This window comes from Puma concolor, chromosome C1 (assembly GCF_028749965.1).
Source record: "Puma concolor isolate L17-30 chromosome C1, mPumCon1.1.hap2, whole genome shotgun sequence".
NCBI lineage: Eukaryota > Metazoa > Chordata > Mammalia > Carnivora > Felidae > Puma > Puma concolor.
In genome coordinates this window covers 209,629,699-209,656,929 of record NC_141674.1, presented here as the reverse complement: position 1 = coordinate 209,656,929, position 27,231 = coordinate 209,629,699, and the positions used below count along the sequence as shown (strand labels likewise).

General features: G+C 41.1%; 1 protein-coding gene across 11 annotated transcripts in view; it reads left to right on the top strand.

The window, feature by feature from the left end:
- DOCK10 (dedicator of cytokinesis 10) overlaps nt 1-27,231 on the top strand; it is a 271,165-nt gene that overhangs the window by 145,606 nt on the left and 98,328 nt on the right. For all 11 annotated transcript variants that reach the window (XM_086719771.1, XM_086719772.1, XM_086719770.1 and 8 more), the window contains exons 4-11: nt 2,799-2,881; nt 10,955-11,027; nt 11,305-11,427; nt 11,681-11,815; nt 22,212-22,395; nt 23,722-23,807; nt 24,083-24,166; nt 24,288-24,443. In XM_086719771.1, the coding sequence (XP_086575897.1) occupies nt 2,799-2,881; nt 10,955-11,027; nt 11,305-11,427; nt 11,681-11,815; nt 22,212-22,395; nt 23,722-23,807; nt 24,083-24,166; nt 24,288-24,443 (924 nt within the window). The remainder of the gene's footprint in view (nt 1-2,798; nt 2,882-10,954; nt 11,028-11,304; nt 11,428-11,680; nt 11,816-22,211; nt 22,396-23,721; nt 23,808-24,082; nt 24,167-24,287; nt 24,444-27,231) is intronic.

Here is a 27,231-nt window from a genome sequence, read left to right as displayed (position 1 = left end):
TACACCCATTGTGTGAAATTCAGGATATACATATCTCAGATTCGGTTAAGCCTTTGGCATATTTTGAGTATCATGTGAAATATGCATGAAGTATACGTGTTTATCATGTCTAAACATAGATACTATCCCTAGCAAGAAAGGGTAGTGAGTCAATCAGTGCATCTTTGTGCCATTTAAACTTCCAGAGTAGGGGGAGTAGACAGAGATATTATGGGACAGAAACTTCTAATCCAGTCTAATATCCTGGGTATTCACTAACTAAATCTGAGATCCTAATCAGTGAAATGGTTTGACCAAAAATCATGTGGGAAATCAGTAATAATGGGTTCGTTCCAGAACAAGAATAAAACAGTGTAGCTCCTGGTTCGGTGCTGTTCCCTCTATTTGCCTTTTTCTTGTAACAAATATGTATTGGTTTGGCGATTTTTTTGCCAAGAATCTTTAAAATACTTTGAGTATTCTGTCCTAAGAAAATAATCCAAACTGGGTCAGACTAGGGGGAGAAATACTCTGAACACATTCATGGTTTTTTTAACTTCTCATTTTTCATAAAAGACTTATTTTTATTAAAATACTCATTTTGGGGGGCGCCTGGGTGCTCAGTCAGTTAAGCGTCTGACTCTTGATTTTGGTTCAGGTCATGATCTTGCAGTTCATAAGATCCAGCCCTGCTCTGTGGTGACAGCGTGGAGCTTGCTTGGGACTCTCTCTCCCTCTCTCTCTCTCTCTCTCTCTCTCACACACACACACACAAATATAAATAAATAAATTTTTTTCTTTTAAAGTGAAGATGGAACTTTTCATCCAAGGAGCACAGTAGGGCTTGGTTCTCTTCTTATTTCCAGAAACATGGAATTTGCAGAATTGGTTTGGGAATTTCATTTTAGGAAAATATTCATTTTCATTGCAGTTTAGTTAAATATTCAGTGTGGTCCCCATTCCTCTTGTCCATCCACAGCCCACCCCACTCTCCTGAATTCGCTTTGCCTTTATCCATGTTCATTTGTTTACTGGTTTTCTCTACTACTGGTTTTCTCCAGCTGGTTTTCTCTAGTTGCTGGTTTTCTCCACTGTTCTCTGCCAACATCCTCCTCCTCCCGTCTTGGTCCCAGGCTCACGTGCTCTTCAGCCTCAGTCCCCAGCTTGTGTGTGGGTGCTGTCCTGAACAAATAGAGTCATGGTGCCAAGAAAGTTCAAGGTTAGAGAAATCCAGAGCAGCCGAGGGTACCCAACCACTCTCCCTTCTCCCTGCCTTTGCCTGCACTTTTTTTTTTTTAATTTTAATGTCAATTTTTTTATTTTTGAGAGGTGGGGAGAGGCAGAGACAGGGGAAGACAGAGAATCCGAAGCAGGCTCCAGGCTCTGAGCTGTTAGCACAGAGCCCAACATGGGTCTTAAACCCATGAACCGTGAGCCAACATCAGACACTTAACCGACTGAGCCACGCAGGGGCCCCCTGCATCTTGAGCCAGATGCGTGCACCCAGGGCTCCCCACCAACCTTTCTGGAGTGCCCTTGGGCCATTCCCTCCCACGTTCTGTTCACTTTCTCTTCTGCAAAGACAGTGGCAGTGTTTCCTTTGCTTCTGGCGCTTCCACACCCCAAGTGACTCTTCTCCCACTGCTTTCCTTGCCTGTCCCCTTCCCTGTTCCAGACAGCCACAGGTCGTTATTTCTCACCTTGTGGGAAGCTCATTGATCCTCGTTTTCTTCACCGTAGAGGACAAGACCTCCTTATAATCCTCATGCCAGATGCTTTATCCCCAGGTTCCTGTAATTTTAGGATCAAAAGGAATCTGAGGGGTGCCTGGGTGGCTCAGTCAGTGAAGCGACCGACTTTGGCTCAGGTCATGAGCTTGCGGTTCCTGAGTTCAAGCCCCGCATCAGGCTCTCTGCTGTTAGCACCAAGGAACCCCTTCAGACCCTCTGTCCCCCTGGTTCTCTGCCTGTCCCCTGCTTATTCTCTCTCTCTTTCTCTCTCTTGAAAATAGATAAATACAGAAAGAAAGAAAGAAAGAAAGAAAGAAAGAAAGAAAGAAAGAAAGCAATCTTAAAAGCCACCTAGTGAAATCCCCATTACTACTCTGTGGTCTGCCACTGCCAGGTCCATGGTTGGTGCTTGGGAAATATTTGCCATCAATCAGCATTGCAAAATCAGCCATTATGTACTACTGTAAGATAGTTATTTTATACTCTTAACTTTGTTTCTCAAAAAGTCGCTTGTCATGTTTTATTCCTACCCATCTATAAAAATCAGTGAGTAATCATGGAGAAGGCTAACCCTTAGAAGGCATTGAGGTAAAACTGGAAAACTGATTTCAAATTGACAGTCCAGCTGACATAGAGGGGAAGAGATAAGTTACTGATGCAAGGACAAGAAGAAATGGGCTAAAGTTACAATGAAAAGATTACATAGAAATAATGATATCTTCTACCAGTAAGAGCTGTTAAATAATGGAAGGTTGCTAAGGAAAACTAAAACGTGACTGTACTTGAGGTTAGTAATGAATCTGGTATGATTCATGGGCTGATTAAATTAGACTTTCCTTGATGGCGTAAAATAGAATAAATATGTTAAATGGTTCCTCCTCCAAGAGTCTGGGAAAGGTTAGATTTCCATTTCACTAGAAAATATGAAATGATTATCATCACCCAGCCCCTTCCCTACCTTAAAATCGCTAATATAGCTCCCTGTTAACACTACCCCAGAGATGACATGAAGTGTATTCGCTGTGCTTTTTGCCAAGACGGCTAATTTTTTTTAATGATAATTTTTAATTGTCATTTTTTTTCTTTTAGGCTTGTAAATTTTATAGCTCCCAATGGTATGTGGTAAACTACAAATATGAACAATATTCTGGAGACTTCCGACAGTTACCCCGGTAAGAACCTGTCATATATAAAGGGTTTTTCCATGTATAAAATACGTTCTCAGTTTAAGTTCTACAGTTGTTCATGAATACATGCACGTTAACTAGTGTCAAGGTCTATTTTACAAAATTTAAAAATAGGAGTCATGATACAGCATTTTGGTCAACAATGTACATTTTGTTGTATATGAACAGAGTTGATTGTGAGATACAAATGTATTCTTATTTAATTTTCTAACAAAGTCTTTTTTTTTTCAATATATATTTATTTTGGGGAGAGTACAAGTTGGAGAGGGGCAGAGAGAAAGGGACAGAGAATCCAAAGCAGGCTCTGCCGTGACAGCAGCAAGCCCGATGTGGGGCTTGAACTCACAAACCGCGATGTCATGACCGGAGCCGAAGTCGGATGCTCAACAAACTGAACCACCCAGGTGTCCCTGAACAAATTCTTGAAGTGTTATTCTATCACTCTTTTGTGAGCTGTTATTTCAATAGAGCAGATACAACAGGACTGGAAAAGAACAGTGTGAACCAAAACATGTTTCTGAGGATATTCTGTATTTAGCATTCAGATTTGCCACTGGCTTCATGTATTTCCATGCTGGGATACCTAGAGTCATGAAAGTAGTCAACCTCTGCAGAAATGTTACATGTCTAAGAACAGCAAAAAGGGAAAAATTAACAGCTTTTTTTTTCTTCTGGACTAAGTAAAGTCTTTGGGAGAAGGTGTCTTTGTTCTGTACCTGTTCAAACATCACCTTCACAGACAAGCTTGCCTGACCTACTACCTGAACTAAAGTAGTCATTTATTCAGTGTCTGTGTCCCCCACTAAAGCAAAAATCCCCAAAGGGCAGGGACTTTTCCTTGCAGAATCCCCTACAAGGGAGGAGAATGCCTGGCCTCTGGTAAGTGTGTAACAATGACTTATTAATAAGTAAAGTAAGTGAATGGCAAATTTTGAAATACAGCATTCCTTTAAAAAAAGAAAGAAAAGAAATATAATATTCATGGAAGGGATTGGAGTTGCTCGAATTCAAAGAACTGCAATGAATTGGAATCTCCTAACACATTGGTTCATCTAACTAAAACAATGCAAATAATCCAGAAAAACACAACAATCAAAAGCGAAGTTATTAACAGTTCCCTCAATTGAAAGCATCGAGAAGGTACTTGTTGCGTCTAACTTTTTAGTGGGCGTGTGGTTTATTTTTTTTTTTTATGTTTATTTTTGAAAGAGAGAGAGAGACAGTGTGTGAGTGGGGTAGGGGCAGAGAGAGAGGGAGACACAGAATCTGAAGCAGGCTCCAGGCTCTGAGCTGTCAGCACAGAGCCTGACATGGGGCTCCAACTCATGACCCACAAGATCATGACCTGAGCCAAAGTCAGACACTCAACTGACTGAGCAGCCCAGGGACCCCTATGTGGACACGTGGTTTAGATTTGGGCACTATTTGCACAAATTTCCCATGCCCCCAGCAGTTCCAGGCTTGGCTACTTGGATGGGCTGCTCTCTACCCACAAATGCAGAATTTGAAGGAGCTGCAGAATAGTTCAGAGAAGGTAGCGTCTGAGCTCAGACCTGAAGGGACAGTAGCTCCCAGCACTGTGGTCTTGGGAAAGGATTCCCAGAGGAAACAGCAAGGGCAGGGGCCCTGACCTTGGAACCAGCATGGTCTCTTGAGCAGAATGGGAGGCTGGAACTGAGGTGGAAAGGTTATAGTGAAGTGAAACCATGGAACGAGGCAAGGGACCTGGCGGGCCCTGGAAGAGAGAGCTTGGATTCATTCCCACTGCAACAGAAGCCTGTGGAAATTTTAGCCTAGAGTGTGATGTGATCCAGTTTAATTCTTTAAAAGATCATTTGGTGTACTCTAAGGAGAATGGGATTGTAGCAGTGAACATACAGGAAAAAAAAAGAAAGATGTGAATGGGAAGGAGGCTATTCTATTTCTTTATTTCTTTAAGTTTTTATTTATTTTGAGAGAGAGAGAGAGAGCCAGGGAAGGGCAGAGAAGGAAGAAGAGAGAATCCCAAGCAAGCTCCACGTTGTCAGCGCAGAGCCCGTTTCGGGGCTCAGTCTCACAAACAACGAGATCATGGCCTGAGCTGAGATCAAGAGTCGGACACGTAACCGACTGAGCCACCCAGGCGCCCAGTATTTTTCAGTTGCATTACTGTAAAGAACAAAACGATGTTCCTCCAAAGCAGCAAACCTTTTTGCAAACAGCCAACGTTAACTTTTACCAAATCTCTGGACATCCCCTTAAATTCAGGTCACTCCTGATATAACCTCCCGTATGGACTTTCGTGCTAAGGAGGTCTACCATACCCCCGGCTTTCGTGAGTAATTACTGTGTATATTCAGAGTGTCTGGGCCTTAGTCACACACGTTTTGTAGGCACAATTGAAAAGAAAAGTATTTTTTTTTACCATCGAGACTTCCTCTTTCTGAAAACGGTTCTGAGAAGTGGTCACGACTTGGAAACTGCGTCCAAGCGGTTGGAAGATCTCATATGAAGTGAGAGATTGTAGAGGGTGGCATTTAGCTGCCCTTCCAAGTACGTGCCTTCCCACTGACTTCAGGTCTGTTGGAATCTTTAGCAGCTTGATCCCCAAACATCTTTTCTTTATCTTCATGATGCCATCAAGAAAAAAATATATGAGAGATTTTGCCTTCACGGTATTCGTTCTCCATTAAAACAACAGAGGAACCACCTCGAACAAAAACGAGGTCTGGATATCATAGAGCATGAGAAGAACCTCATGAGAAGTAGACAAAAGTAACGAAAATATTGTTGAGAATTTCCCTTAATTAACTAAAGGAAGTAGAAGTTGATACCACGAAGGGGAAGAATACTCCTGCCACAAAGTCAGAGATTTCAATGAACTATGTGAAAATCAGAAGTTCTAGAATGTAATCTTCACACATCCCCTGAAATGATGAAGACTGTAAGACTGAATGAAAAAAATCTTGTTTTAAATGATTTTACAAAGTGAAGCACTCCCCATTAAAGACTACACACATATTTAGGTCAGTAGTAGAAACAGATCATTTAGTTGGCCTTCAGAGGCTATTAGAAGTAAATCATGTTCGTGCCTCCTGGATTAGAAGAATTCTCCAATGCCCGCTACCAATTTAAACTGATCATTTCTTTTTATGGGTTGCTGAGGCTACAAAATGAAACCTTGCAATTATGGAAGAGTGAAAACCGAAGTGTGTTTATTCACCTAATTTTTATTCTTTAAATTTGAAATTGTGTTATTGTGTTTTTCAGAACCTCACTTTTTTTTTTTTTTTTTGAGTATCTGTTCATAGAAGGATAGTGGAGAGACACATTATTTCAGGCTAGAATGTAAAATGTAAGCCTTCATACATAAAATCCAGCGCTGAATTTGTGATTCACGAGAGACAAGAATGACAAAAACTACATGATGACAAAGGAGCCAAGTCTATACCGTGGGGAAAGGACAGTCTCTTCAATAAATAGTGTTGGGAAAACTGGACAAACATGTACAAAAGAATGGAAATGGGCCACTTCTTACACTGGACACAAAAATTAATTCAAAGTGGATTAAAGACTTGAATGTGAGACCTGGAACCATAAAACTCCTAGAAGAAAACTAGATGGTAACCTCCGGGGCATCAGTCTTGGCAATGAGTTTTTGGATCCGACTGCATTCCAAGTAAAAATGAACAAGTGGCCTTGCATCAAACTCAAAAGCTTCAGCACAGCGAAGGAAACCATCAACATAATGAAAAAGCAACCTTCAGAATGGGAGGAAATATTTGCAAATCATATATCTGATGACTAATATCCAAAATATACAAAAAACTCATACAATTCAATAACAAAAAATATAACAATCCAGCTAAAAAGTGGGCAAAGGATCTGAATAAACATTTTTCCAAGGAAAGCAGACAGTGGCCAACCGGTACCTGGAAAGGTGCTCAACAACACTAGTCATCAGGAAAATACAAATCAAAACCACAAGGAGATTCCACCTCCCACCTATTAGAATGGTTAGTATCAAAAGGACAAGAAATAACAAGTGTTAATTAGGATGTTGAAAAAGGGGAACCCTCATGCACTATTGGTGGGAATGTAAACTGGTGCAGCCACTATGCAAAACTGTATGGGGTCCCTCAAAAAATTAAAAACAGAACTCCCATACGACCTAGCAACTCCATTTCTGGGTATTTATCCAAAGAAAACAAAAACATTAATGCAAAAAGATACATTCATCCTATGTTCACTGCAGCATTGTTTATAATAGCCAAGACATGGAAACAACTTAAATGTCCATTGATGCATGAATGGATAAAGAAAACATGAGATATCTATCTATCTATCTATCTATCTATCTATCTATCTATCTCGATATATTTGAGGAACATGGCCACTACTGTGATCCACTATTACCAAGAACAAATGCCTATAAAATTAGTCTTTTGTAAGAAAGAGAAGAAAGGGTAAGTCATGCTGGCAGTAGAGGACAGAATAAGAAGTTCAGAAACAGAATTGTACCAAGGTCACAGGGAGACTACTAGGAAATAATTAGCATAGAGTTGTACCAAGGTCACAGGGAGACTACTAGGAAATAATTAGCATAGAGCATAGGATGACCCCTGAGCCAGATGTTGACCTTCCATGTTCAAGTTTATCTGTGCTGCCTCTTCCTTAGTTTTCCCTACGAATGCTTTTATCTTTCACTTAGGATGTTTCTTTAGTATTCCCTTTACTGCCCTGCTATCATTTTAAGAATCCTGGAACGCTCATGTTCCCTTCTCTGCAGACAAAACGCTTGGAGTAATTGCTCTGAAGTCAGCCATTTGAACCTGCCCCTGAATTTCAGGCAATGTGTTGCCTCGCTGGATGAGGGAAGAGAGGAAAGGGTTGTGTTTAGGGGCTTTATTTTGCCAACCAAATGAAAAGGTGAAAGTGATTGCTTTTTGTTTAGGATTGTCAAGATGTTGTTAGGCTCTTTTGGAGAAAAGGGATATTTTGGGTAGGATAGGAAACATTTCCCAGTGGTCCTAAAGTAACACTGTCACCTGCGAGTGGCTCAGCCTTCACATAAGTTGACCATAACCAAAAGAGGCAGAACAAGTTAACATTGGGGGCAACTGACACAGATAAGCTCGAGTATCCCTAAGGCTCTGTAAGAAAGAGAATGGAGTACAGATACACCACGATCCTTTGGAAGAGAATAATGGCTCCAGTCTTACTTAATGTTCTTATTAAAGATGGTTTGATTAACTTACCCTATATACAGCAAGTAGCATTTTAGAAAATAGGACTTCTAGTCCAACTTCTTCCACTGTGTGTTTATGGAACTGTTACGGACTTCGTTTTCTTCTCAGTACAACACCCAAATTACACTGGACTGTGAACTTCTAGTATTTGTACACAAACGTCTGATTACACACATATATAATTCACTAAAAAGCTATATGCTGCATAGTACATATTTAAACTTAAGTACAGAAGTTCTGCTATCTTGGTATAGAGTTTTCAACTTCTTTGAACTTACAAATAGGTCTTGGATGAACAAGGCTGCATTATGTATGTATATTTCTGGAATTTGGAATAATGCATACCCATTCGAATAATTTCATGTACATCAGTGGACAAGTACTTATTCTGTTCTTACCATGTACCAGAACCTGTGGGGGAGATAAATTTAAAATACACATCTCCTACCACCCTTCTTTCAAGCCTCTGGCTCTTAAATAAGCCTGTTACCATTTACAACTACTTACCTACGCGTCTTGGGATTTCATATCAAGGCTATACAACTGAACAAAAATGGACAAAGAAATTGGGACTGGGGCTGAAGGGAGACCCCAGATACCATCCTTAATACACAATATCAACTACTGTGTACCCCAGAATAGCTTTATTTTTCTTAGCTTTTGGTTTTGGTAGCAAGTAACATATAATCTGAATTTATAAAATAAATTCACAATACTAAGATCGTTTTTCAAAACCTCTTTTAACACACTGGAGGTGCGTCTTAGGACGTTGGCCACCAAAAATATGTGTTTTAGCGTCCCCAAGATGTCTTCCAAAAACAGTTTTAAATTATATCATGCTGTCTTATTTTGCTTCTCTGATCTCCTTGTTCACCTTGCCTATCACTGATGCAATCAGCAAATGCATACTGAGCATCCCTACAGTAGAAAAAGACAAAAGCTTGGGGACGCGGTAGATGGGACTTCATTGGAGTCTCTGGCTTTAAGAAACATGTAATCTTGGGGCACCTGGGTGTCTCAGTTGGTTAAGCATCCAACTTCGGCTCAGGTCACGATCTCAGAGTTCATGAGTTTGAGCCCTGCATTGGGCTCTCTGCTGACAGCACAGAGCCTGCTTCAGATCCTCTGTCTCCCTCTCTCTTTACCCCTCCCCTGCTGGTTCTCTCTCTTTCAAATAAATAAATAAGTAAATAAATAAATAAAACTAAAAAAAAAATGTGATCTGGTGGAGGGAATTAACAGATTCAAGTAAGCGTCCTAATAGACATGTACCCAGCATCTACATGGAGAGAGTCCTAATTTTTAGATTCCAGGGTGTCTTCATGGAAACAACTTTGGGGGTGTGAACTCTTTTTAGACTACAGTAGAATATTATCTGGCCTTATATAAGAATGAAATCCTAATACTGGCCACGACACGAATGAACCTTGAGGGCATTTTACAATAAGTGAAATCAGCCAGACACACAATGAAACATAAGATGAGGTGCCCAGAATAGCCAAATACAGAGAGGCATAAAGTAGAACAGTGGTTACCGGGGGTGGGGGAAGGGAGAGATATGGAACTATTGTGTAATGGGTACAGCATCATTTTGGGAATGAGACGGACTTTTGTGATGGTTGCACAACAACGTGAACGTACTTTGTGCCACTGATCTGTACACGTAAAAATGGTTAAAATCGTAATTTTTCTGTTATGTATATTTTATCACAATTGAAAAAAAAATCTATTATCAGTTATAGAGAATGTGACTCTGATCTCAGGCTTTTCCGTTTTATTAGCGAGGTCAGTGTTCTGTCTGTGCCCCTACCTGCCCTGCTGTGAACCAGGAATGGGCATTTTCATGTCTTTCAGAGGAAAGGTAAAGAGTATTTTGAACCCACTTGAATCCACCGAATCCCTATGTGAATGCAGTCTGGTAATTTTATGCATACTGAAGTATAAAGAGGTCTTGGTCATGCCCCTTCCTATCTGGAATACCATCAACATAGGAAAAGATTTGTAACAGGAATAACTCAAAGAGCACCCCTGGACTTTTTTTCTCAATAGTCAGATTCCCAAGTTGCTTCTACACAACATAAATCACCTTAAAGAAAATGAATATTCCAGGCCAACTCTACACGTAGGATTCTCTCTCTAAGTATCAAGGAATGTCTGAACCTCAGACGCTGTTGACCACTCTCCATCCAGCCATGACTTGTGAAATAGAATCAAGCCAAAGGAAGTTTACCTTTCTCCTGTTTTGCCATTGATAGTATCAGGTGCACACGCTGACTCTTCCGGGCTGGTCAGCATTTCAGGACTACCATGGAAAGGCACAAAGCGAGCACCCTTCGGCTTAATCAAGTTGGGGCAGACTTCAGGGGAGGCCACTGTTAGGGGAACAGCGCAACCTAGCGGCCAGAGCACGGGCTGGTTCTCGGGAACATGGTTTTTCCAATGGCCATCCCGTACCCTTAAGACACGCCATGTAATGGTGAAATGGAGATGAAAACAGCACTCCTTCATATTCCACTGCAGAAGGTAGAGGAAGAAGCATATAAACCACCAGAGCTTTAAAATTGTCCTGCTTGCCTTCATCTCATTCAAGACAACATGTGTAAATCTGTATAAATAGTAACTCCACGGTTTAAAACAGAGATTTATTTACCGGAGATAAAGTGTAATGGTGTAGCAGAAAGTTAATGCTTCCAAAGGAAATCGGGCCCTCACAAGATTACATTATTTTTTTGAAAAACACAACGGTTGTAACCAAGGGGAACAGCAGAAAATGAAAGTCAGGTCTCAAATGACAAATCAGAAACTCTTTTTTTTTTTTCTTTACTCTCAGAGCAGAATACAAACCAGAGAAACTTCCTTCACATTCCTTTGAGGTGGACCATGAAGATGCTGATAAGGATGAAGTAAGTAAATTACTGAAAGCTAAGTGTTTAAATCAGGAGGACAATTAGTTCCTGTCTTCCACTAGAGTATTCCACATTCTGACCACTTTTACAAGGAAGCTGCCATAGCTATTTGTGGAAGGGCTTTGAGTCCAAATGAGTCACGTTTGCTTTGAAATGGAACATGATTATTTAAGACGCGTCGAAGAGAGAAAAAGGAGGCTCATTTGTAAGTGCAGCGTCTAAGATGTGGGATTCACAAAAGGTTGCAGTCATGCCCTTGATTCCTCTTCCACAGGATACCACCTCCCACTCATCTTCTAAGGGCGGTGGGGGAGCTGGAGGAACCGGAGTTTTCAAGTCTGGCTGGCTCTACAAGGGGAATTTCAATAGCACCGTGAACAATACCGTTACTGTTCGGGTAAGGAGACATCAAGGCTCATCTTTGTTTCTGCCAGTCCTCTGGACACCCCCTCCTCTGGTCACAGCACAGAGGAGTGTCATTTGCATCGAGTTTATGTTTCGGGTCATATTTTATTTATGAGGAAGGAGGACGCTGTTCCCTAGAACAGTGCCCAAGAATGTAGCGCGCCCGAAGGAATTTCGGCATTTCTAATTTCTGTAATAGCACACTGCATTTTGAACTACCTGTCTATTTCTTCCCCTTTCTTTAGTCATTCAAAAAGCGCTACTTCCAGCTGACTCAGTTGCCAGATAACTCCTACATCATGAATTTTTACAAAGATGAAAAGATATCCAAAGAGCCCAAAGGCTGCATCTTTTTGGATTCCTGTACAGGTGTGGTGCAGGTGAGTAGATATCCCTTTCCTCCTTGAGTTTTGTTTTTCCCTCTTGGATTTGTTGTTGTTAATTTTTTTTGTTATTGATTTTGAGAGAGAGAGAGAAAAGGTGGGGGGGAGAGGCAGAGAGAGAGAGGGAGAGAGAGAATCCCAAGCAGGCTTCATGATGTCCGCACAGAGCCCGACGCAGGGCTCTGTTCTGCTCGGGGCTTGATCTCACGAGCCACAAGATCATGACCTAAGCCGAAATCAAGAGTTGGACCCTTAACTGACTGAGCCATCTAGGAGCCCCTCCCCTTTTGGGCTTTTTAATCAAAGAGTGTGTTCATCCAGTCATCATCCATTCAAGTGTTTATGGAGTATCTGATATGAGTCAAGAACTGTTCTCGACTTTAGAGACCCGCTGGAAAACAACACAACCTGAGTTTTTGCTTTCACAAAACTCACTTTCAACAAAGGAAAAATAAGAGAAAATACACAAAGAAAAAAATCAACAGAATGGAATCAGTGGGTGAAATCTGGAGTGAAGAAAAGAAATGGGGCTGTGGAAGGCAGAGAGACAAATGGTGAGGTTGGAAAGGAGTACCAGTGCTCCAGAAGTGAGAAAAAAAAATCTTCATAGAGAAATTATTTGTTCTGAAAACTAAAGAATGAGCAGGGGCAGCAAGTGCAAAGGGCCTGAGGCAAGAGCAAGTCTGGTATATTCAAGGAGAAGGAGAAAATGACCACCCATGTGGCTGCAGCATACAACGCCACGGAGCTAAAGAATTCAATAATATATAAACCATATAGCTCACTCTGCTTCATAAATCCTATCTTTATTATTGGGTAATAATGAGGTAGTACATTGGCAGTGCACATATAATCTTCTTCCTTCTAAGAGGAGGTTTCCTTCAAAGACAAGGATTACATCGATTCCCAAGAGCTTAATTTCAGAAACAGACACGGCGCTTTTAACGGACCATACTGTTCCGGAAGTTCTTCTTAGCGTGTGATTGTTCTTAGTGTGCAATGCGACATAGACCACTGTGGCAAAGGGAAGCAGAATAACTCCATAGACCTCATTTGGACACCATGCTTTCATTTATTCTTTTCGCTCTCAGGAAGTAAGGGTCCTCCTATTCCCTCTTAGGTAACAATCAAAGCAACCAAACCTTACAGCAGCCTCATCTTGAATTTCACAAAAGGATGCTGGCTTGTGGAGGTTGAGGACTGTGTTTCTGGTCACCGGTCACCAGGAGCAGACCTTCTCTTCCCACTCACCTGCAGGCGTGGACGCAGCTGGCTCCAGAGCTGAGATTACGTCTTGGATTAATACCAAGGGCACTCGGATATGTGGATGCGAAATGGAGCTCTCTCCAGTCACTTAGGCCTGGGCTTTTTCTGGATGGTCTATCTGTTAAAATCTGGAATTCCTCCAGAAAGTACTAATGCTGAACTTGAAAAGGAAAGAATTAATTAAGTGTAGCTGAGTAGTCGGCTAGAAGTGAAAGATAATTGCATTTTAATGCAGATGCCAGCTTTCCATATGGAAAGGGCAATAAGGATCTTAATGGAGGGTGGAGATGGTTTTCTATTGTTGGCCGCAAAGGAAGCTTCCCGCAGTAGGTGAAAGATCAACGATTACATTTTCTAGAAACTGAGCTAAAATTCTTAAGTATTTTCTTTTCCATTTTTTCCTTCAAAGCTCGCTCTAGCAAATGCATTACCATCTTTTAGGCAGTATCACTGCAGCCCGTGCTGTATATCCAGCTCACAGGGATACGTATTACTATGACATTGCTTCTTCGAAGAATCCTATTAACTCGGTGTTGAGCACGCATCTCGGTGCTCAAATCTGACCTTGACTACAGGAACTTCTTCTCCATCACGTCTTAGACTGTAGTTCAGTCTCTGCTGAAGTGGTGCCTTGGAGCTGGAGAGTGTCTTCTAGGAGAAAACACAGTTTGGGCTTCATACAGGTCAGCATTCAAATCCTGGTTTCACCACTTACTTTTGGAGGCTTTTGAGTAAGTTACTCGGACTCTGAGCTCAGGTTCCTCATCTGTAAAAACTCAAATACTGTGCTAGCATGGAAAAGGATCTGGGAGACCGTGTGTCTTCAGCCTTTCTTCCCTAGCCTTGTAACCAAACTAACGTGATTTCACTCCTTGGTGAGTCACAGGTAGAAGCTACACCAGGTGAGCTATCTCACAAAAAAAAGACTTCATGCGCAGCAAATACGGAGATCGTGGTGAATAACTTCCCTAGCAAGGGTGAGTGGGATCCCTTTATTTAGGGTTAGGATGAATATTTAGAAAGGGGAGCCTTGTCATCGTATGTAGAGCCAGGCATGAGGTCATACATGTGTCTTAAGGAAATATACCTATATATATACATTGTATGTTTTATAAATGAGGCCTGTGTTCCTCTCGGAGGAGAGATTTTAATATTGTAATGAGGTAAAGGTAATTGTTGGTTACTCTGTGGGTCACTCCATGGTCCATCTGCACTGGTGTGAGTCAGGGGTTGAGCTCAAACTGGTCTGGACCTTCTGGGCCACAGTTCTTCGCATGGGCAATTATTGTTTGAGGAGTAGTTTTGGTTTTTGTCATGGGGTGCTGTGCCCTTCAGGCTTTTTGCCTGAGTTCAAAGGTAAGCTGGAAAGAAGAGCTTAAGGAAAAATGTGGGACGTAAGTCCCTAAGTACAAGCAAGTGAGCAGTAAAGGTCAGCGCTAGCTGGTGATAGGCTTTCCATCAGGTGCAAAGATCACAACTTTGAGAAATAGACATTCCACTGGGGAAAGACCTACCTAGAAAATCTCCATTCACCTTCCTGAAATTTCTATCTAAATATTCTTCTTTATTCATTTAGTTTTTATTCACTCATGTATTCTTTCATTCAACAAACTTATTGAGTGTCTATGACATACTAGGAACTGTGCTTAGGCATTGAGAACTCCCTGCTGAAGTCAAAACCAGAGAGGAACATAGGCTCATTGTTAATGATTACACAGTGTCACAAAAGCTATCAACAACACCTGCTATTGAATGTTCTAGGAGCACAGAACAGTGATGAATGAACTCTTCTGGGTCAGCTAGCAGGATTTGCCAAGGTAGATGTTGCACCTTAAAGCACAGCTGCGTTTCTATTTCACTCCCCAGTAGATGGCCATTCAAATATTTGGGAACACTACTATATCTTTGAAAGAGTTTAGCCCTATACCCCTTCATTTCTATTCCTATTTATCAAGAACTTGTAGCCCTTTGGGGAAGGAGGACCTCCAACTTCTTGAGATCACTGGGAAGATAGATGTCTGGGTTACGTACCACCTTGTGTCTGGATCCTGGTTCTTACATATTTGCTTATGGCTGTCTCTGGCTTATGAGGTCTTACAAGTGGAAAGAAGATTCTCAAATAAAATGCAAGTTTAGTCATTGCTCTCCCAAGCTCTCAGGTACAAAATGTGCCTGAAGACGAAACATGTACACACAGGATCACAGAACAAATGAATAATAGAATGAGTCAGACCTGTTTTGTCAAGAATCATTATCTGTTTCTCTTGAATAAAACAGAAAAAAGGAACAAAAACTTTACCTCAGAAGTGATACCTACCCTCTGGCATTCTTAGGAAGTCCAAGCTCCTAACAGTCTTCTGTGAACAAGCCATTTTGGTTTGCTTCATTCAGACCCAATCTATGTCATTGTGTTTTTCTAAGAATAATCGTTGGAATTCTTAGAAATATATTTCAAGGGTGACATCAAGCAGAAAGAAACTCCTACCCAAGTTTCTCAGAGATTTGTGGTGATATTTACGGTTGGAAATTTTTTAGATCTTGATTTAAAAAAAAAATTGACAATAGTTTCCATTTTGTACTATAATCAAATAGTGACATTAGATGTGTTTTATACCCCATGCACTCCCAATCTGGAACAGAACTTCTAGTTTTTGCTGCTTCAGTTTTGATCTGGGGCCAAGGGACATCTAGGCCTGTGTTATCCCATCTGATTCCTTCAAGGTCTTCTTATTCACTCATCCATTGGCCCATCTATCCATCTATTCAAGATCTTGCCACTATGGAAGAGAATGAATAGTCCAAGCATCCCGTCTTCTAGGGTTCCCACCACAACATTAATAATGACCGATGTCACTTTATGCAGGCGTAAATGGGGGTGGGGGGCCAAACGCTGTTTATTTCCTCCTAGGGGCCGAATCTACCACCTTGTGGACATGGGTTCCAAGACCGTGGCCTCACGTGCTTAACTGAAGTCTAGAAACTTGGATACATTCTGCAGCTCAGGAAGCCCACCACCTGAAGGAAGGGGGGCCGGGTGTGAGACAGCAGGGAGCAGCTTGGAGTGTGCATGCCCACATAAACGTAGTTAAATCGGGAGGGGAAAACTGCCAAGGAAAACAAATCTAGAAACTAAATCTGACCTATAAACTTCACATTAGCAAACTCTGGCTCTAAAGAATCTCATTTCCGGGGCGCCTAGGTGACTCAGTTGGTTAAGCATCTGACTCTGGATTTCAGCTCAGGTCACCATCTCAAGGTTCTTGAGATTAAGCCCCAGGTGGGGCTCTGCTCTGACAACAGGAGCCTGCTGGAGCTTCTCTCCCTTCCGATCTCTCCGCACCTCCCCTGCTTGCACACACGCGTGCGCGTGCTCTCTCTCAAAATAAATAAACTTCTATGAATAAATAAATAAATAAATAAATAAATAAATAAATAAATGAAATCTCATTTCCAATGATAACAATAAAAACCAGAATGACACTGTACTTTTATCTCATGCATTATGTGGCACCAGTTGATGGAACGCACATTATTATTGTCCCAGTTTATTAAAATAAAACTCAGGGAGATAGAGTGGCTTTCCCAAATCACAGAGCTAATAAATGGCAAAAATAGGTTTGAAGTGGAAGGATGTCCAAAACTACAGAAAGATGCCCAAGGAAATAAGGTGATGACCATACATCATATGGGCATGCCTGCATATATTCATACATCTATCCTGTATAAGCCACATGGACGGAAGAAGTACTACAAAGATATGCTCATGTGTAGCTTTAAGCAGTGGGTTTTAGGGGGAGGATTTATTTCAGCAAGCATATATTGAAAACTTAGTTATGCTAGGCTTTGTGGGAAAGCCAAATATGAGTCAAATGTGGCTTCTGTCTTCAAAGAACTCCCAGCCGGTGGGACGATGCGTAGAAAGAAAAAATAAATGGAGCACATGCAAAGAAAATGAGTGGCACATCTCGAACAATAGGTTCTGATGACATAATGTAAGACTATCATATAACATATAAGATATATAAGATACAGAATATATCACCGCTTGAGACTTTATTGTATTTTACCTATAGTGCATGCATAGTACGTATGCTATATTTCTGCTTATTTGTTTACGGACACTCCATTACACTGGAATGCAAGTTCAATGAGGACAAGTGCTTTATTTGAATGTTTTTAATGCTGTGCACCTGACACGCGGGAGGTACCCAGTACATTTTTGTTGAATGAAATGCACAAATAAACATACAGAGAATGGAAAGGATTACATCAATGGTAGCCACCAACCCCAGTAACCTAGATGTGATGTTGTGTGTTTCTTTGGGGAACTCTTCTTTTGTTCCTGCAAAAGATGCTAGTAACATATTAGGCACAATGGAATATTTTGTTTGGGTAACTTGCTTTGATACTCAATTCTCCATTGGCTTTGGTAGCTTTGTTGGAGTTTCTATTTCGGAACCTTTCCAGATGAGTATTGTGGAAACAGACCAGTTGGCTACAACTCATTAAACATGTCAGTTGGCATTAGGACATATTCACAGTTTCCTGCTTTTTATGAAGCTGTGTAGATGGACTGTGGTGAGCTTTAGTAAACGGAGGAGTCACGTCTGCCACAAAGGACACTGTTTTCAGGGAAACAGGAAAACTGGGAGATTGAAAAAAAAAGAATATGATTATTTCCTGATTACCACTATAATGACATAACAACTGCATTTCAAGATTATTAAAATGTCCCATTGATTTTCCTATTTTTGTCCTTTCTTTTTTTTTTGTGATTTTATATGCCATTATGTTAGAGATCACAGAGAATGAGATAGAAAACCACTTAGGCATCACAGTCTTCCCCAGTGTAAGCTTCTCTATGACTGTAAGTAGTTCTGTTCCGCTCCAAATAGAAAAAGATAATTCGGTTTTTGAGAAGCTGCAGATAGAATATTTATTTCGTTGATAAATACGCCCTTTGGAGAAATAAGGGCTTGTTATAGTTTGCCCAAATTTTTGCAAAATATTTTTTATAAGATTGTTGACATCAGCAACCCATTTTCTGATTCACTTGAAGTAGAGTATACAGTTTGGAAAATCAAGTTTCAGTGTCTATGTTTTGTCCTGTTTTCTGTCTGGAATTCTCTGAGTTCCTTCTCCTCTGCATTTGAAAGCAGGTCGCAGTTCCATTGACTTTTAAGTCATACAATTAATGTAAGCATTTTACATGGCTTTTCATCTCCTTGTCCACATTATTTATGACATGAGATTAATTAAACAGATTCTTTCATCTGTTTGTTTTCAAGACAACACTAAGACTGGCTTGCATTTTGCTGTGTTCAGATCCTTAACAGTGTTCCAGCCAAAGCTATGCCCTGAACTCTGAGCATTTCGAGTTCTTTCCTCTGTATCTATTTCTGTTCCTGTTGTTTTATGAAGGAAAACTGTCTCCTTTTACACTTGCTCAAGGCCAAGCTGTCTTTGCCCTTAGACCCTCTGTGTCAGTGCAGGCCGCATGCGGTTTTATGGACCTCCTTCATGAGACCTGCCAGAAGTGTGTGTTAGGGTTGGGGAGGGAGTCCACCCACACCTCCTGTGGAGATTATAGCTTCTAAGAATTTGCATTCTTTTTTTTAATTTTGTTTTTATTTTTTAAAATTTACATCCAGATTAGTTAGCATCTAGTGCAACAATGATTTCAGGAGTAGATTCCTTAATGCCCCTTACCCATTTTAGCCCATCCCCCCCCAGAACCCCTCCAGCAACCCTTTGTTTGCTCTCCATATTTAGGAGACTCTTCTGTTTTTCCCCCTCCCTGTTTTTATATTATTTTTGTTTCCCTTCCCTTATGTTCATCTGTTTTGTCTCTTAAAGTCCTCATAGGCGTGAAGTCATATGACTTTTGTCTTTCTCTGACTAATTTCACTTAGCATAATACCCTCCAGTTCCATCCACGTACTTGCAAATGGCAAGATTTCATTCTTTTTGATTGCTGAGTAATACTCCATTTGGGCTCTTTCCATCCTTTGGCTATTGTTGATAGTGCTACTATAAGCATGGGGGTGCATGTGTCCCTTCAAAACAGCACACCTGTATCCTTGGATAAATGCCTAGTAGTGCCATTGCTGGGTCGTAGGGTAGTTCGGTTTTTAGTTTTTTGAGGAACCTCCATGCTGTTTTCTAGGGTGGCTACACCAGCTTGCATTCCCATAAGAATTTGCATTCTTAAAGAAGCTGCCTGTATGTTTGCTTTGCCCCCTAAAGTTTGGGGCCACCGCTATCTTTCTGGCAACCCCCACTGTGTTTATATTGCAGCCAAAATAACCTCAAAATGCAGCGCTGGCGTTTTATGAGTCAAAATCATCCTGTCCTCTGCTTTCCTAGACCCCAGAGGGTCTTGAGAGAACAACAATATTCTCATATCGCAATAGCTTTCTGGTTCTCAAGAAGAGTTTTTATACCTTAAGTTTACACCTCTTCTTCAGCACATTCACCCAGAGTCTAAGTACGTTTATCTTCCAGTTTCACTTTTTTGTGATTAACTGGTTAATGCCTGTCTCCCTTGTTCAGCCAGGGCAGCTAATGTGTCTGTTTTTGCACAGCACGAAATGTGAACACGACAGACACCTCTTTTTGAAGGAATACCACTACTGCACTGAGTAGTGAGGATAACCAGTCAGCCTCTGCCCATATCAAGTTCATAGACTATTTAAAAAGCCAGCCAGCGAGTGAGTTGTTACAAGGAGTATGGGCCAGAGCCAAGAGCGTGTCCTTGGAAGAATCTAGAAAGTGGCATTTGAGCTATGAAGTTCTACAGTGAGAATCACAGCTGGTTTTTTTAGCTAATTCTTCTTTCTCCTGAATTTTACTTTTTCTTGAGGTTTATTTGTTGTTACCCTTGTCTATTGTCAGCGCTTAGAGAAGCCATGACCTCCCAGGCCATGACCAGCCCTTTGGGATGTGATTGTGCCAGGAAGGGGACAAGGAAGGGGAACAGCATTTGCTGAACATCTTTGCCCCTGATCATCTCAGTGGGTTAGAGGATAAAGAGGTTTTTTTTTTTTTTCTTTCTCTGCCGCTTGCTACCTGTAGAATCCCAAGCACATTTCAATGTATCTCCCAAGCATCCATGTCATTACATGTTAAATGGAATAATTCAGTTTGTCTCCCAGGGCTGTTGTGGGATGAAGCAGAATAAAAACTATGCGTGCTCAGCCCGGTACCTGCCATCTAGACGGCAAGTGGTTAGTAAGTGTCATATTTGTGGTAGTCATCATGATGTTGTGGAAGTTGAAAGGAGGAAGCTATTTGAGGACAGTCTTCTGAGACCATCACCAAGAAAAAAGACCTTACCAGGAGGATATTACAAATTATTTTTTCTTGCCACCAGGAATAGCAATCCTGTCCCCGAAAAGAATCTTATACTTTGATATTCAGCCACAATCCCACACTATAATGTTACTCTCACCTTACGGTTCTTCTCCTATTTGCTTTTTACCTGGTTGTCTTAAGCCCATAGACCTCGCACTGTTGTAATTGTGGGTGCTCCAATGGCTTCAAAGCAGAGTTGACTAGGGGTAAGAGTTGACTACCTGTATCAGAATTAACTGAGAGTGAATTAGAGATGGGATATCTTCAATAATTCTTACAACCACTGCAGGTAATATAACGCTAATTATATCATTGCGGGCTATATCATTCCGCTTTGAATTTATAATTCTAATCTCATGGCAGGAATGTATAAAAGTGCCATAATAATTTGCTCTTGTATTCCCTCCAGTTTCAGTGCGCTTCTCCCATCTTGGAATAGTTCAGTGGTTTTACAGATTTCAACTTGGATGCCCCTTCCTGGAAGGCCAGCCTGAAGTGGCTACTCACCCCCGAGCCCATTTTAATTCTCTGCACAGCCCCCAATTTCTGTTTTCCAGTCCTTTGTGTATCCCTTCAGTCTTTCGTTCATTCATTCTTCCCTATGAATGTCAGTTTCCCAAAAACAGGAGGCAAGCCTATTCCCTTATAAAAGGGGAGTGTTTTGAACCCACTGGTACTAAGCCCTTCTGTGCGACAGCACAGGGTAAAGTCGTGAGCAGAACTGACCTGGTCTTCTGGAGGCAGCCATGAAGGAGGCACATGTTGGTCAAAACAGAGAAATGAAAATGAATACGGATGGACTTCCAAATTGTTGTACGTGCCCTGGAAGACAAGAACCTCGTCCTGAGAAATTGGAGAAACTTCGACTGAGATCTGAAGAGTGACTACAGGTCCCCTTAGTAGATGAGGGACAGACATGGTGCTGAGTATGTGTGAGGTACTCTCGGGGGAGGGGCTGCTTCAGGCCTTGTGGCAGCAACAAAACATGTAACCAGAGCACATTCAGGAACTAGAGCCAAGGCCTCATGGGTTCGTCACGAAAGGCAAAGTAGAGATGTCGAATAAGAGAAAAGTTGGGAGGCTGATGGAAAAGCCAGAGCCAGAGAAAGGAATCGGGGTGTCCAACCATGTGGACATCCTTTAAAGCCATTGGGGTCAGATGAGAGAGAAAGGAGTCCAAGGCATGACTGAAAAGTGGTGGCTGATGAAGAAGAAAGAAAACCAGAATAGAGTGTGGTCATGGAAACCCAACACAGACAGGTTTCAAGGAGGAAGTGGAAGCCACCATGTTAATTCTACTGAAGAGTCAAGGAAGATCCGAAAAAGGAAATGTCTTGGATAATGCAGCAGCATAGAGTTTGTTAGTGACCATGGCTAGTGCTGCTCCGGGGTGTCACGGGGCCAGAAACCCAACTGGAGTGAATAGTGGACAGAACACAGGATGAGAAAGTGAAGGCAGACCCTCTAATCAACGATTTGAAGAAGTTTAGAGCGTCTTGCCACATGTGCCCGAAGGTGACATTTTTGAGCCACCACGATCATCCAATCAACAAGAACCTAAATAAAATTACATCTTAGCACCAAAAGCCCTGAAAAAAACCAAACAGAATGATTCATTCCCACCCAAATTTTGGCCTTCGTTTGGCCGATCTTCTTTATGTTACTCTCCTATAAAGGAAACACTTCGGAAGCATGACCCCCTAAAAAATGTCTCTCGCTCTCTAAGACTTATTATCTGGTGTTTTTGCTTTCTGTCTGTCTTTTTGCACCACAGAATAACAGACTAAGAAAATATGCTTTTGAATTGAAAATGAATGACCTAACTTATTTTGTGCTGGCGGCTGAAACAGAGTCAGATATGGATGAATGGATCCACACCCTGAACCGCATCCTGCAAATCAGTCCTGAGGGGCCACCTCAGGGGAGGAGGAGCATGGAGCTTGCAGATCTGGGGCTGGGTGAGAACGCACGCGCCCCCCCTTCCCTTCCTTTGCAAAATGTGACCTGTGTGTTTGGTTCATCTAATGAACCAGTTAACTGTGGTAGCTGTCAAGGCTAACTAGTTAACTGTGGTAGCTGTCAAGGCTAGCTCATCCGTCCCTGAGCTCCAGAAAAGCACCCCGAAATGCTTGACTTTTCCTGAATAGTGAGGATCACCACACGCAGGTATGATTTTCAGTTTACTGACAGTGATTTGAGGCTGGAAATCACCTGTCGGCAGTACTAAAAATGTACCCATGTCTGATGGGAGGTTACCTTAGATGGGGTAGTTTGTGTTGCATAGCCTTTACTTTACTTTACTTTACTTTACTTTACTTTACTTTACTTTACTTTACTTTGATTTAATTAATTAACATGATATTATGTAAAGACAGACATGCATTACTTCCTTTTAATTGAAAGATATCTTTCATGGATACTTCTTGACCATACTGAGATCAGCTTATATGTGACAGTTCCATAAATGTTGCACAATATTAGAGATCTTAATGAAATAAAAATATTTTTCTTCTTCCCATCCTTATTACTTCTTAAAATTCTAATTTATTCTAGGCAAAGAGAGGGGAGCAAGAGCGTGGAAAGGACGGGTGATGAGACACATAGAAAAACAGGTCCATGACCACAGGAAAGCCAAGTTCACTTCCAGAGTTGGTCGTTCCTCCCGAAAGGAAAACTATTTTAAGACATTATGTCCTGCACCGTGGGATCTTAGACACCAGAGTCTTTAGATTCTAGTAGTCTAAGTATCATATTCTATAAAGTGAAAGAGGCATGGGACAATGAGGAAGAAAACTGTTGTAGACTTTAACACAACTACTATGTACCATAGTAGGCGTTTAGCATTCATGATTTACTTAATGATAATCAACTTGAGTATTCATGTTTATAGAATTTTAGAGAGTTTAAGTAACTGAAGCCAGAATATGGGCTTGAAGTTGATGGCCAGAGAGTCAGAATATCAAAAATGTACTCACAGATAAGAAAACTTTAGTGTGCATTGATGGAGTAAGTCATGACAACCCCAAGTATAAGTGTGGTATTATAAGGGTCAAGAGTTCTTACGCACATAGGGTGGTGTCATGGAAAGAATCCCAAAATGACCATCAGGAGGTCTGATTTCCAGGCCTCGATCTTGTAACAATATAGAGTCCTGGAGGCAGGATACAACGAAGACATCTGCTCACCTGCATCCATCCCACATCCGGTCTTGATATGCCACAGCCTGGAGAGATGTGTGATTCATGAGTATTACTTATTAATCTGTCTTGGTGTATCTTTTCAAGATTCGCTGGATAATTCTGTAACTTGTGAAAGCACACCAGAGGAAACAGAGTCTTCAGAGAACAGCCTACACCCAGACTTCGCAAAAGTAATAAAGCCGACATTTTACTATGCAAATAAATTTGAATTACTTATTAGTTATTGTTTTCATGGAAAAGATGGAAATGCTGTATTTTAAAATTTAAACTAAGAAATGCAACACTCGAAAAACAAAAGCATGTTTTGATCGGATTTGCCGCGTGTTAATGGATGATGTTAAAAGAGTGATGATACTAAGGGGCAATTTCTTGGCCATGTGGAGGGGGCCAGGCTGTAAGTATTTGGATAGTTGGTTACCAAGAGCTAACACAGTTTTCTCTGCAGTACCTCACAGAAACTGAAGAGACTGTCAAAACAACTCGAAATACGGAGAGGTTAAATCTGTTCTCGCTGGATCCAGATATAGATGTAAGTCGAAATTCCTTCTGAGCAAGCGTGAACTCAATCCACACAATTGTGGTTTAGAATTCAGGATTTGTTTTTTTTATGATGGGGATTTGTTGAGAAAAACCTTCCACCTTTTTTGTAGACCTTGAAACTTCAGAAAAAGGACCTTTTCGAACCCGACCTTGGGATCAAACCATTTGAAGAAAAAGCCGCCAAGAGAATCATGATCATCTGTAAAGCTCTCAACTTAAATCTTCAGGGATGTGTTACGGAGAATGAGAATGACCCAATAACAAATGTAAGTTTCCCCTGTTACATCCAGTGCCGATCAGCCAATATCACACCACCCTGGCCAAAATCTTTTCTATTCCTGATAATCCCAGGCACTGAGTTCACACCAGCTAGTGCACCAGGGAGTATGAATGACAGCATTTTCCACATCACAAAAATGCACGAGTTCTGAAGCGGACGTATTACCGTAAAATGTTCCTTTTACCTTGAAAAAGTGTCAAAGGGACTGTATTCTAGTGTCCTTTCCATTCAATCGCACAGTGGTTCAGAGTTTCCTAAGGCATTGTTTATATCTACTTGGTGGTGGCTGAGATGGCTTTTAAGTCAAATTCTTTTTTAATTTTTATATTTATATGTTTGTTTGAACGTATATTAGAGAATAGTGTGGACAAACAAATCAACTCTGAGATTTCACAGCTATCACTGCCTAAGACACGGCTACATAGTGAATCAAGTAAAATAATATTGGATAAATATTAAATAATAGTATAGGCAAATGGGAGGGAAAAAAAAGGTGCTTCACTGATATTTGGGAACCACCACAGCATTCATTAAATCAACATAAGATTCCTTTTCCTGCTAAGTGGACTGTCTTGAAAGTTCTCTCCTATGGGGGATGGGGAGGGAGGGGAGGATGGGTGATGGGCATTGAGGAGGACACCTTTTGGGATGAGCACTGGGTGTTGCATGGAAACCAATTTGACAATAAATTTCATATTTAAAAAAAGAAAGAAAGAAAATTCTCTCCTAGTAGTCTGGGGACAATTCTATACCAATTGTATAAAAATTGTTTTAATATTTATTTATTTATTTATTTATTTATTTATTTATTTATTTATTTTGAGACACACAGAGAGAGAGAGAGCATGAGTGGGGAAGAAGCAGAAAGAGGGGGGGAGAGAGAATCCCAAGCAGGTTACCTGCTGTCAACACAGAGCCCAGCGTAGGGCTCAAACTCATGATCCATGGGATCATGAATGTGAGCCAAAATCAAGAGTGGGATGCTTAACCGACTGAGCAGACCAGGCACCCCTAGACCAATTGTAAAGTTATTTGTGGGAAGGGGGCATTCCGCGAGCATAAACATTAAATTGTGAACTATAAGGAAAGAAAAATTATACATAATCCCACCACCAATCCAAGTCAGTGTTGTTGTACTGGTATGTCCCCTGTCATTGTTTTTAATGCAGTCCATTTTAATTTTTGATAAATCATCCCTCAATTATCATCTCCCACCTCAAAGAAGAAAACTTATTTCTAGATCCATATTATAAGCCATATTTGCTTTTTAGAAGACAAAACAGCGTTAAGCTTTCTCTCTAGACCGAGCACCACACAATTCCATGCACATCTCCATGCTGAAGTTCAATGAGACTTATTAGCCGTGACAGTGTGTGGCTTGAAGAAAGGATGGACCCTTTCGTACCTGCTGCCCTTGGGTCTTCAGGCATGGCACTGGTTCTTTGAGGCCATTTTCCCTGGTGTAACAGAGGGATAATGGTACATGCTACGAACCTCAGATTGAGTGAGGAGAATCAAGTGATAATGTGCCTCTCTTGGGTCAGTATGCCTCGCCTTCCCATCAGTGAGTTCTGCCACGCTGGGCAGGTAGCTTACCTTCCCTCTCCTCTTCTATAAATGGGGTAATAATAACAGTAGCTGTTTCAAAGGACTATTGCGAAGAAGTCATGAAGTAATATATGGAAAGTACTTGGATGATGCTTGATGCACAGTAAGCAATCATTACATATTAACTGTTATTTTAATAGGTGGGAAATTGCTTGGAAATTTGCGAATGCTATATATGCAAGGTATTGGCGTTTTCAGTATTGCACATGAGAATCTTGTTGACAAGGTAAAATTGAGCTGACTCACCAGCAAGAATCTTCCCCCACAATGAAACTTTCTCACATTTTAGAACTATAATTGGGCAGTAGGTATGTGAGTAAAAATGATAGTACTGGAAGTCATGTTTATTCCTTTTTCAGCAACTACTTACTCTGTGCACCTACTGGGAGCCAGACTTTGTCTAGGTACTCAGGAAACAGCAGGGAACAAGATAACAAGCCCCCTGCCCTCTTGAAGGCTGACTCTTTTTGAAAAGAACAAACAATAAATTTTTTTTTAAAAAGACAAATAAATTGACACGAGAGTTGTACATTATTTACAGTTGTTTGAAATAAATCAGTATGACAGGTGTGATACAGAGGAACTGGGAGATGGGTCACGTTAGGTAGAGTGGTCATACGAGGCCTCTCTCAGGAGGTGACATTTGAATACAGACCTAACAGGTGAGAAGGATAAGTCAGGTCATGGGAAAATATTCTAGGGCAGGAGAACGAGCAAGTGTGAATGCCCTGAGACAACTAAGTCTTGGCAAGTTCTAGGAACAGGAAGTAGGTGCCGAAGGGAAGAGCAGACCAAGATAATGTGGGAAGGACAGTCCAAGGGAAGGTTATGTAAGGTACAGGCTGTAGTGAAGTGTTTGCATTTATCCTGAGTGGAGGCTATTGAAGGATTTAAAACACTTTCAAATGGTGTGGTTCGATTTCTGTTTTTGTTTTTGATTTTTAAGGTCCCATCAGAAAAAAAATAATGAATTGGAGGAAATAAGAGTTGACCAAGGATGGTAGGTAGGAGTCTGCCACCTAGTTCATTGCATGGCATAGACTAGGACTGGCAAGGAAGAAGGAGAGAAATGGATGGATATGACTGATGTTGGGTAAAGTGGACAGACAGGCTCCTCTGATCCATTGGACAAGGGGAAAGAGTATCTCAAGGATGAGTCCCTCGCT